The sequence below is a fragment of the Brachyhypopomus gauderio genome, chromosome 10 (genome assembly GCF_052324685.1).
Source record: "Brachyhypopomus gauderio isolate BG-103 chromosome 10, BGAUD_0.2, whole genome shotgun sequence".
NCBI lineage: Eukaryota > Metazoa > Chordata > Actinopteri > Gymnotiformes > Hypopomidae > Brachyhypopomus > Brachyhypopomus gauderio.
The window spans coordinates 12078472-12090953 of NC_135220.1; the positions used below are offsets into that span (position 1 = coordinate 12078472).

The 12482-nt window shown below is 47.4% G+C and overlaps 1 protein-coding gene across 8 annotated transcripts in view; it reads left to right on the forward strand.

The window, feature by feature from the left end:
• ryr1a (ryanodine receptor 1a (skeletal)) overlaps window positions 1-12482 on the forward strand; it is a 79239-nt gene that overhangs the window by 2007 nt on the left and 64750 nt on the right. For all 8 annotated transcript variants that reach the window (XM_077019495.1, XM_077019496.1, XM_077019499.1 and 5 more), the window contains exons 2-12: window positions 6980-7099; window positions 7290-7382; window positions 8966-8986; window positions 9277-9351; window positions 9847-9925; window positions 10062-10174; window positions 10462-10561; window positions 10639-10735; window positions 10896-10970; window positions 12022-12178; window positions 12313-12477. In XM_077019495.1, the coding sequence (XP_076875610.1) occupies window positions 6980-7099; window positions 7290-7382; window positions 8966-8986; window positions 9277-9351; window positions 9847-9925; window positions 10062-10174; window positions 10462-10561; window positions 10639-10735; window positions 10896-10970; window positions 12022-12178; window positions 12313-12477 (1095 nt within the window). The remainder of the gene's footprint in view (window positions 1-6979; window positions 7100-7289; window positions 7383-8965; window positions 8987-9276; window positions 9352-9846; window positions 9926-10061; window positions 10175-10461; window positions 10562-10638; window positions 10736-10895; window positions 10971-12021; window positions 12179-12312; window positions 12478-12482) is intronic.

Genomic DNA, 12482 nt, shown 5'->3' on the forward strand with positions numbered 1-12482 from the left:
TGTGAAATTCTGTCCTTTGTTGAGCAGAGAGTAAAAGTGCTTCTCTGAGTGTACTTGCTCATACACAGTAAATAAGTGACCTACCTCAAAGGCATTGAGGTAAGAGCATAACACATACTGATCTATTGCCTACAAGGACATTTGAAAAGAGAATGTTCTCATCGTAGAGTTCCTTTATATGTGCCTTTCAGTTCAGGGGCTGTGTAATGAGTTCAGACAGTGAGCGGCTCAAGAGTCTGCAAGCTCGTTCCTGTCTTCACGCCCGTTTGTGTCCCTCCTGAGCACCAGGTTCCTCGTGAACTTCAGGGGACACTGTGTTTTCAGTCTCAGCACCCAGCGCTCCATCATCTGGGCCTTAGGAGATAAATCTGACCTAGAGAACCTGTGGGAATGATAATGAAGCTTGGTCCAAACACAGCTATCTCTTCACAGTTAGCAGAAGAACAACACTTTTTATGTAGTTAAGGAGGTGGCTGTGTGAACCCCAGGGACGGTTTCAGACTCGAGACTTTAACGCATGCGCCCGAGGTTTTCTTGTCGTGTCCTATGGCGTAAGGCAGTCATATGGCACAACATATCCGGGTCGATTGACACATTTCCAGGTGCTGTATCTGGGAAAGTAGTGGCAAACCACCAGGAACTGACCTGAAGACCAACCACAGCGACTACAGTGAATGCAGCAAACCAGAAAATACAGCAACCACAGTAAACACAGCAAGCATACAGTCCCTGACATAAGTTCTGTCGCTTATCCATGTTGTGGAAACAAAAGCTTATAACCTGACTTTAAATTCATCAATTGGTTTTAGAAATGACTCATATGAAAGCTGAAACCCTCCCAAATGAGATTTTATTTACTAAAATTAATTTGCTTTACTGCAGAAATATTGATCATTTAATGAACACAGAAAGGTCAGATTTTGGCAAGACAAACGTTTTGTCGCCCACAGAAAATAAGGTGAAAAGCAAACAAATAATTCACTTCATATACAAATATATGCTTCATAACACTGGTGAATGACGTTCTGGTGCTATTAGAGCCATATTTAATATTTTGTGTGACTTCCACTAGCTTAAAGGACCGCATCCATGCGTGCGCGTGCGACAGAACTTTTGTCAGGGACTGTAGTAAACAGCAACCACAGCCAAGTGTGTTGTTCAGTCAGACCGGCAGCTTGACGGAGACCCACCAGTCCCAGTGCTGCTGTCTTCTTTGTGTCTATATATACCCGAGGAAGGACTAGCAGCTGTCTTCATCACTCCATGAACAACAACTGGCTCGTTCTGTCTATTTATATGTATTACATGTCCCTCTGTTAATGAGAGCACTTATAGATTATAGATCATATTTGGAGCATTGGTATGGTAGTAATGTAATCGGGCAACCAATGTGGTTAAAAAGAGACCTGTACAAAGTTATATTGTCTATTTGAAACTCCTCATTTTAATCCGTTAAACCTGTGAGTTGTTACTGTTATTATTAAACCACTAGGAAACCTTTGTACAGTGTTTACTGTGTGAGAAACCAGATGCTCCTATGCTGGGCATGTTGGGCAGTGAACGTTCAGTGCATCTCAGAGTCTAAGCATTCTGGGTAGACTTTATTCTGCTAGTAGTTTAGTATCTCGCACAGTCAGTGCTTGCAGATGGATGTAACAGAGGATGTAACTGTCCTTTCACTGTTGGGAGGAAGAGATGCAGAAAATGCATTCAGCCTTGATGGAGACTGCAGCACACATCACGTCACAGCACACGTGACGTCACGTCACAGCACACGTCACGTCACAGCACACGTCACGTCACAGCACACGTCACAGCACAGCACACATCACATCACAGCACACAGCACAGCACACATCACATCACGGCACACATCACAGCACACATCACGTCACAGCACACATCACAGCACACATCACGTCACCGCACAGCACGCGTCACAGCACACGTCACATCACATCACAGCACAGCACGCGTCACCGCACACGTCACAGCACACGTCACAGCACAGCACAGCACGCGTCACAGCACACATCACAGCACACATCACAGCACACATCACGTCACCGCACAGCACACGTCACAGCACACGTCACATCACAGCACACACACATCATATCACACATCACAGCACACGTCACAGCACACGTCACATCCCACGTCACATCCCACGTCACATCACACGTCACATCACACGTCACATCACACGTCACATCACAGCACACATCACAGCACACGTCACAGCACACATCACAGCACACGTCCCATCACAGCACATACACTTCACAGCACACATCACAGCACACGTCACATCACAGCACACATCACAGCACACACACATCACAGTACACACACATCACAGCACACATCACAGCACACGTCACATCACACGTCACATCACAGCAAACATTACAGCCCACACGTCACAGCACACGTCACATCACACGTCACAGCACACATCACAGCCCACACACGTCACAGCACATCACACATCACAGCCCACACATGTCACAGCACACGTCACAGGTAGACAGCAGCTGATCATTGTTTTTCAGTTCACCAGCAGTAAAACACTTATTAGATTAATACCTCTAGCTATCCCTAAATAAAGACTTAAATACATTTTACTAAAGTTTACAGTTTTAATGCTGTAAGCATTCACTTTACAGTGGAAAGTTCATTCAACACTGTGTTAATTCAGCACTAGGGCACACGTCACAGCACACGTCACAGCACAGCACACGTCACAGCACAGCACACGTCACAGCACAGCACACGTCACATCACAGCACACATCACATCACAGCACACATCACATCACAGCACACATCATGTCACAGCACACGTCACAGCACAGCACACGGCACACATCACATCACAGCACACATCACGTCACAGCACACGTCGCAGCACACGTCACATCACAGCACAGCACGCGTCACCGCACACGTCACAGCACACGTCACAGCACAGCACAGCACGCGTCACAGCACACATCACAGCACACATCACGTCACCGCACAGCACGCGTCACAGCACACGTCACAGCACATGTCACATCACAGCACACACACATCATATCACACGTCACAGCACACGTCACAGCACACATCACAGCACACGTCACATCACAAGTCACATCACAGCACACATCACAGCACACGTCACATCACAGCACACATCACAGCACACACACATCACAGCACACATCACAGCACACGTCACATCACACGTCACATCACAGCAAACATTACAGCCCACACGTCACAGCACACAGCACACGTCACATCACACGTCACAGCACACATCACAGCCCACACACGTCACAGCACACAGCACACGTCACATCACACATCACAGCCCACACGTCACAGCACACAGCACACGTCACATCACACATCACAGCCCACACATGTCACAGCACACGTCACAGGTAGACAGCAGCTGATCATTGTTTTTCAGTTCACCAGCAGTAAAACACTTATTAGATTAATACCTCTAGCTATCCCTAAATAAAGACTTAAATACATTTTACTAAAGTTTACAGTTTTAATGCTGTAAGCATTCACTTTACAGTGGAAAGTTCATTCAACACTGTGTTAATTCAGCACTAGGGCACACGTCACAGCACACGTCACAGCACAGCACACGTCACAGCACAGCACACGTCACAGCACAGCACACGTCACATCACAGCACACATCACATCACAGCACACATCACATCACAGCACACATCATGTCACAGCACACGTCACAGCACAGCACACGGCACACATCACATCACAGCACACATCACGTCACAGCACACGTCGCAGCACACGTCACATCACAGCACAGCACGCGTCACCGCACACGTCACAGCACACGTCACAGCACAGCACAGCACGCGTCACAGCACACATCACAGCACACATCACGTCACCGCACAGCACGCGTCACAGCACACGTCACAGCACATGTCACATCACAGCACACACACATCATATCACACGTCACAGCACACGTCACAGCACACATCACAGCACACGTCACATCACAAGTCACATCACAGCACACATCACAGCACACGTCACATCACAGCACACATCACAGCACACACACATCACAGCACACATCACAGCACACGTCACATCACACGTCACATCACAGCAAACATTACAGCCCACACGTCACAGCACACAGCACACGTCACATCACACGTCACAGCACACATCACAGCCCACACACGTCACAGCACACAGCACACGTCACATCACACATCACAGCCCACACGTCACAGCACACAGCACACGTCACATCACACATCACAGCCCACACATGTCACAGCACACGTCACAGGTAGACAGCAGCTGATCATTGTTTTTCAGTTCACCAGCAGTAAAACACTTATTAGATTAATACCTCCAGCTATCACTAAATAAAGACTTAAATACATTTTACCAAAGTTTACAGTTTTAATGCTGTAAGCATTCACTTTACAGTGGAAAGTTCATTCAACACTGTGTTAATTCAGCACTAGGGCTTTGGTTATTAAACTGCAACTGTACCTGAAAATGGACTGTCATATTTTTGTCTGGTTTGCAAACACAGTGATTTACAAAAGTCAGTTTGCCATACTGTATGACATTTGGCCTACTCCGTTTTATTAGTGTGTACTGTGTGTAACAAATGCAGCCCCATGTTTGTGAACACACACTGACAGAGAATGCATTACTGGATTCTGAGATCTCAAACTGACATCATCATTCCATTATATACAGAATATTGATGGATATTGTTATTAGTCAGGCCAAGATCCCACAGGACTTATCCCACAGTTTTGCTTGAAGATCCCACAGGACTTATGCCTGTATCTGAGGATTACAAAAAAAGTAGCTACAATAAGAACCAGTAGACGTAGTATTTATCACTTGTGACTATGACGATTACCAATCACTGAATTAACAGATCAACACCTCATCAGTGTGTTCAGGTCCTGTGTTTGTCCCCTGTATTTGGCATTGTTTAACCTTTTTTTCAGCACTGTGCTTAATCCTGTGTTCTATACTATGTTTAACCCTGTATAAACCCTGTGTTATGTGCTTTATATAGACCAGTGCTGCACTGAGCCAATTGTTTCATTGATATGTTTATCCCCATGTTTGGTGTTGTGTTTAACCCTGTGTTCTGTGCTGTGTTTAACCCTGTGTTCTGTGCTGTGTTTAGCCCTGTGTTCTGTGCTGTGTTTAGCCCTGTGTTCTGTGCTGTGTTTAACCCTGTGTTCTGTGCTGTGTTTAGCCCTGTGTGCTGTGCTGTGTTTAGCCCTGTGTTCTGTGCTGTGTTTAGCCCTGTGTGCTGTGCTGTGTTTAGCCCTGTGTGCTGTGCTGTGTTTAGCCCTGTGTGCTGTGCTGTGTTTAGCCCTGTGTTCTGTGCTGTGTTTAGCCCTGTGTTCTGTGATGTGTTTAGTCCTGTGTTCTGTGGTGTGTTTAACCCTGTGTTCTGTGATGTGTTTAGCCCTGTGTTCTGTGATGTGTTTAGCCCTGTGTTCTGTGCTGTGTTTAGCCCTGTGTTCTGTGATGTGTTTAGTCCTGTGTTCTGTGATGTGTTTAACCCTGTGTTCTGTGCTGTGTTTAACCCTGTGTTCTGTGCTGTGTTTAGCCCTGTGTTCTGTGCTGTGTTTAGCCCTGTGTTCTGTGATGTGTTTAGCCCTGTGTTCTGTGATGTGTTTAGCCCTGTGTTCTGTGCTGTTTAACCCTGTGTTCTGTCATGTGTTTAGCCCTGTATTCACCACTCTCTCACAGTGAGCAGGCTCAGGTTGCCTGGCTTTATACTGTCAATATGTATGACATGTGCTAATGTTTTCACTTGTGTCCACAGGGTGCCTGAATGTATAGAAAGCAGGTGGTAGGGCCTGAAATAGAGAGACAGGAGTGGGGAGAGAGGAGGGGAGAGAGGAGAGGAGGGGAGAGAGGAGAGGAGGGGAGAGTAGGAGAGAGGAGGAGAGATGAGGGGAGAGTAGGAGAGAGGAGAGGAGAGGAGGAGGTAGAGTGATGTCACAGAGCAGCCCATCCTTCTAACTCTGGCCTGTGTAACATCAGCTGTGCATTGTTCTCATTTTAAGCAAAACCCTTTGCACCAGTGTGGTGACTCATAAGAGGATCTTACCTGAGAAAACACCTGGTTCACTTCCTTACCCACTGATGACAGCTACGTGTGTAACAACCCCCATCCCCTAAATCCTGGAAACCTTTCAAAGACAACAAGTCTCGTGTGTCCATACACACACACAGACACACACACACAGACACACACACACAGACACACACACACAGACACACACAGACACACACACACACACACACACACACACACACACACACACACACACACACACACACACACACACACACACACACACACACACACACTGTCCAGGACTTTGCTTGTATAATTAAACCTTCTCACACACTCACACTCTGCTCAGGTTCCTCTAATCCTCTGCAAATGTATTCAGCTGTAACAGGAGCCCATGTTAGCAATGCCCAGGGTTCCCATTGCTCCTCAGAGGAACGATCCTGAACGATCCTGAACGATCCTGAACGATCCTGAATGGCATCTCACTGCATATCCCACCACATACAACAACACTGTCATGTTTGCGGGGCTGGTTTTTAATCCACATGAAGGACAAAGTCTGCACTCCAGGACACGGAGCAAATGCCATCAGAGTTTTTCTGGGTTTCGTGCAGTGGTGCATGAAGCTGAACTTTATTTTCTTTCAAAGTGTTTAAAGTAGCTCTTCTTGTCATTCATAGAGTTTATGACTTTGTTTTTGTTTTAATTTGTAAGTCTTGTACGTCTCTGTGACCTGTGAAGCTTTGTCCTTCATCATTTGTATCCTGTAAGACATTTATCCCATAAGGCTTTGTGTCCTGTAAGGCTTGGTGTCCTGAAAGGCTTGGTGTCCTGTAAGGCTTGTTTGTTTCTTGCTCTTGCAGGAGGATCAGGTGGTCCTGCAGTGCACAGCTACCATACTGAAGGAGCAGATCAAACTCTGCTTGTCCTGTGAGGGATTTGGGAATCGTCTGTGCTTCTTGGAGACCACGTCCAATGCTCAGGTACTGCTGTACACCTGACACCAACCGTAGGCAGCAGGAACAACAGGAGACACATACTGTTTATGTGAAGCTTTGATTTAATTGGTTTGTTTATTTGTAAAGGAATGGTTAAGCAGGTATGTTCAAAGTGTGGTACACTGTGCGTGATGTGTGGTTGTCGATTTGCATTTGAGCACCTCTCATCTTCCAGAATGTTCCGCCCGATCTGGCTATCTGCTGCTTCATCCTGGAGCAGTCGCTGTCTGTGCGAGCGCTGCAGGAGATGCTGTCCCACACCAGTGAGGTCAGCACACACCAGTAACATACCAGTAACACACCAGTGAGGTCAGCACACACCAGTAACACACTAGTGAGGTCAGCACACACCAGTAATACACCAGTAACACACCAGTGAGGTCAGCACACCACAGTAATACACCAGTAACACACCAGTGAGGTCAGAACACACCAGTAACACACCAGTGAGGTCAGCACACTACAGTTACAGACCAGTAACACACCAGTGAGGCCAGCACACTACAGTAACACACCAGTGAGGTCAGCACACACCAGTAACACACCAGTGAGGCCAGCACACTTCAGTAACACACCAATGAGGTCAGCACACACCAGTAACACACCGGTGAGGTCAGCACACACCAGTAACACACCAGTAACACACCAGTGAGGTCAGCACACACCAGTAACACACCAGTGAGGTCAGCACACACCAGTAATACACCAGTAACACACCAGTGAGGTCAGCACACACCAGTAACACACCAGTGAGGTCAGCACACACCAGTAATACACCAGTAACACACCAGTGAGGTCAGAACACACCAGTAACACACCAGTAACACACCAGTGAGGTCAGCACACTACAGTTACAGACCAGTAACACACCAGTGAGGCCAGCACACTACAGTAACACACCAGTGAGGTCAGCACACACCAGTAACACACCAGTGAGGCCAGCACACTTCAGTAACACACCAATGAGGTCAGCACACACCAGTAACACACCGGTGAGGTCAGCACACACCAGTAACACACCAGTAACACACCAGTGAGGTCAGCACACACCAGTAACACACCAGTGAGGTCAGCACACACCAGTAATACACCAGTAACACACCAGTGAGGTCAGCACACACCAGTAACACACTAGTGAGGTCAGCACACTACAGTAATACACCAGTAACACACCAGTGAGGTCAGAACACACCAGTAATACATCAGTAACACACCAGTGAGGTCAGCACACTACAGTTACAGACCAGTAACACACCAGTGAGGCCAGCACACTACAGTAACACACCAGTGAGGTCAGCACACACCAGTAACACACCAGTGAGGCCAGCACACTTTAGTAACACACCAGTAACACACCAATGAGGTCAGTACACACCAGTAACACACCGGTGAGGTCAGCACACACCAGTGAGGTCAGCACACACCGGTAACACATCAGTAACACACCAATGAGGTCAGCACACACCAGTAACACACTAGTAACACACCAATGAGGTCAGCACACACCAGTAACACACCAGTGAGGTCAGCACACACCAGTAACACACCAGTAACACACCAGTGAGGTCAGCACACACCAGTAACACACCAGTATCACACCAGTAACACACCAGTGAGGTCAGCACACACCAGTAACACACCAGTATCACAGCACCTGCTGTTCCACATGTTCCACATCTCCTCATTCCCTTCTGCTCCTTTATACGGTTCATATGAAATTTGCTAGTAGTCGATCACACTGAAATATTCAGAAGAAATTCCCAATAAGGCAGAACTGGGTAATATGATAACAGGACATGTGTTTGTCATTTTTTCTGATTTATTATCTGATCTCCCCCCTGTGCATTTTAGGCAGTGGATTTGGATAAATGGGTATGTATATAACTCAGTATTGTCACCTGATCTCTCTCTGCTGTTAATGTACTGTATGTATTTTCACTGTTTTTTTTATTCCATCCACCTGCACATTCCAGTATTAGACCTCAGTGTGTTTTGTGCATTTTTGTGCTTCTACTCGTTGATTCAGTGTTTGATGCTCTTCAGTCGTTGCTCTATACAGTATTAGTGTGGTGTAACTTCTGCATTTGAGCTGCTCTGAGCTCAAAGGGCAGTTATCCCTCCCTGCTCCCACAAACCAGTAACAGGTGCCATCTTATTTCCAGTCCTCACAGGGAGGAGGCCACCGGACGCTGCTATACGGCCACGCTATCCTGCTCAGACACACACACTCTGGCATGGTGAGGCTCTGTCTCTCTGACATGAACTCTCTCACACACTCACACTCAGTTTTGGAGAGCCATGCCTCTCTACAGTCTACTGTGAACCGTTTGGTTCCCAGCTGATATTTGTGTGGACATTGAGATGCTCTCTAACTGTGATGGTCCCTCTTCGTCGTTGTTGCTGTTCACGTGTGCTGCGACGACACCGTTTACCTTGTTTGTTGCCATGTGCTCTTCTGTTCTTGTTTTGTTCATCTTTCTGCCCGTCCTTCATCTGCCTCGTCAGTCTCTGTAATCAGGGCTCGCTGTGTGTTGTTATGGCCGTGTTTAAACACCTTTTGGTCACTTATGTCTTTACATTCTTGTTTAAAAGAAGAATTCTTGTTTTGTGTTTCCTCCTTGGCCTTTCATTTAATATAATCCAGGAGTGCACTTCAGTGTCACCTTGCTCTGTGGTAATACACTAATCTAATCTACGTTTATCTAATCTCATCTAATCTTGTTATGATCCAGTACCTGAGCTGCCTGACTACATCACGGTCCCTCACAGACAAGCTGGCCTTCGATGTGGGTCTACAGGAGGACTCCACAGGTACCAAAACCAGCAGGCCGCAATCAGAATGACAGTGTGTCACAGTGCGTTACAATGTGTTACTTTCAATGTGCATGATTTGATGGGTGTAGGAGGTGTAAGGTCAAACGCGACAGGTGTGACTGTTTCTGAGCAGGTGAGGCATGTTGGTGGACCATCCACCCTGCATCTAAGCAGAGGTCAGAGGGCGAGAAGGTCAGGGTGGGTGATGACCTCATCCTGGTTAGTGTTTCTTCTGAGAGATACTTGGTAAGTTTTCGTGTATTGATATTGGCAACTTTCAGGTTATTACCCATTACCTCCTGCAGTATTAGAGAGTAATCTACAATGGTTATATGTAATCCCTCTGAAAATCCCTCTGCCACAATATCTCCTCAACAAAACATGTAGATGTGACCTCACAGAACTATGAAGATGGAAGCCAAATAAAGGAATGCTTGTAGCCTGTAATCTGGAGTAGATCTGTAATCTGTTACTGGTCCTGACTGCTTTGTTTTCAAGAATCTGGTTAACGCTGGTCCTGTGTCTCTCTGTAGCATCTCTCCTATGCCAGTGGAGACCTCATGGTGGACGCCTCCTTCATGCAGACGCTGTGGACCATGAGCCCGGTCTGTTCTGGGTGCGAGCTTGCTGAAGGTACGATGCAGGTCTAAACCCAAATGACTGTGATTAAGCAGGGCCTGCAGTTTGTGTTCCTGTGCGTGTTCCTGTAGGGTTTCTGACTGGAGGGTATGTGATCAGACTTTATCACGGCCACATGGACGAGTGTCTGGCCATCCCTACTGCTGATCAGGGCAGTGACCAACGCAAGTGAGAGGAACGACGCACACACACTCACATACACACATACACATGCTCGCGCGTGCACACACACACACACACACACACACACACACACACACACACACACACAGGCCTGTCAAATCTGTTAATTGGATCTCTGTGTGTCTTCTGTTTGTGAAATGTTCAGAAATGCCCATTATGAGGGAGGTGCTGTGTGTAGTCATGCACGGTCTCTGTGGAGACTGGAGCCTCTTCGCATTGGGTGAGTGATGTAACCGAGTGCTGATGTAACCGAGTACTGATGTAACCGAGTGCCGATGTAAAAGTGTATGGATGTAACAGAGTATTGATGGATGAGAGCATTGATGTAAGATAGTACTGATGTAATACATGTCAGGGAGTACTGGTGTAAGAGAGTACTGGTGTAAGGGAGTACTGGTGTAAGAGAGTATTGATGTAAGGGATTACTGGTGTAAGGGATTACTGGTGTAAGGGAATAGTGGTGTAAGGGAGTACTGGTGTAAGGAAGTAGTGGTGTAAGGGGGTACTGGTGTAAGGGAGTACTGGTGTAAGGGAGTACTGGTGTAAGGAAGTAGTTGTGTAAGGGGGTACTGGTGTAAGGGAGTACTGGAGTAAGGACGTACTGGTGTAAGGAAGTAGTTGTGTAAGGGGGTACTGGTGTAAGGGAGTACTGGAGTAAGGACGTACTGGTGTAAGGAAGTAGTGGTGTAAGGGGGTACTGGTGTAAGGGAGTACTGGTGTAAGGAAGTAGTTGTGTAAGGGGGTACTGGTGTAAGGGAGTACTGGTGTAAGGAAGTAGTTGTGTAAGGGGGTACTGATGTAAGGGAGTACTGGTGTAAGGGAGTACTGGAGTAAGGACGTACTGGTGTAAGGAAGTAGTTGTGTAAGGGGGTGCTGGTCTAAGGGAGTAGTTGTGTAAGGGGGTACTGGTGTAAGGGAGTACTGGTGTAAGGGAGTACTGGTGTAAGGAAGTAGTTGTGTAAGGGGGTACTGGTGTAAGGGAGTACTGGTGTAAGGGAGTACTGGAGTAAGGACGTACTGGTGTAAGGAAGTAGTTGTGTAAGGGGGTACTGGTCTAAGGGAGTACTGGTGTAAGGAAGTAGTTGTGTAAGGGGGTACTGGTGTAAGGGAGTACTGGTGTAAGGAAGTAGTTGTGTAAGGGGGTACTGGTGTAAGGGAGTACTGGTGTAAGGAAGTAGTTGTGTAAGGGGGTACTGGTCTAAGGGAGTACTGGTGTAAGGAAGTACTGGTGTGATGCCTCTGCTGTACTCTCCTTCGGTCCTGTCCTGCAGGTGGAGTGGCTGCCACATTAAATGGGGTCAGGCCTTCCGTGTGCGGCACATTACCACAGGGAGGTACCTGTGTTTGGACGAGGACAAGGGACTCCTGCTGGTGGATCCAGAGAAAGCCAACACAAGGGGCTCTGCCTTCTGCTTCCGGGTGTCAAAGGTCAGATGGTTAAATTTGCAAGGCTTAGTTTAAGTGTAGACCTGGATCAAGTGCTCCAGCAATTGATCCCTTTGTGCTATCTGTGGGTATGTGCATGATCGTCTGTGTTCTCTCTGTGTGGCTTGTTGGAGCAGGAGAAGACGGAGGTGGTTCAGAAGCGTGACGTGGAGGGGATGGGGACCCCCGAGATCAAGTATGGCGAGTCCATGTGCTTCGTGCAGCATGTGGCTACGGCGCTGTGGCTCACCTACGCTTCCGTGGACGCCAAGTCCGCCCGCCTCGGCCCCCTCAAGAGGAAGGTACG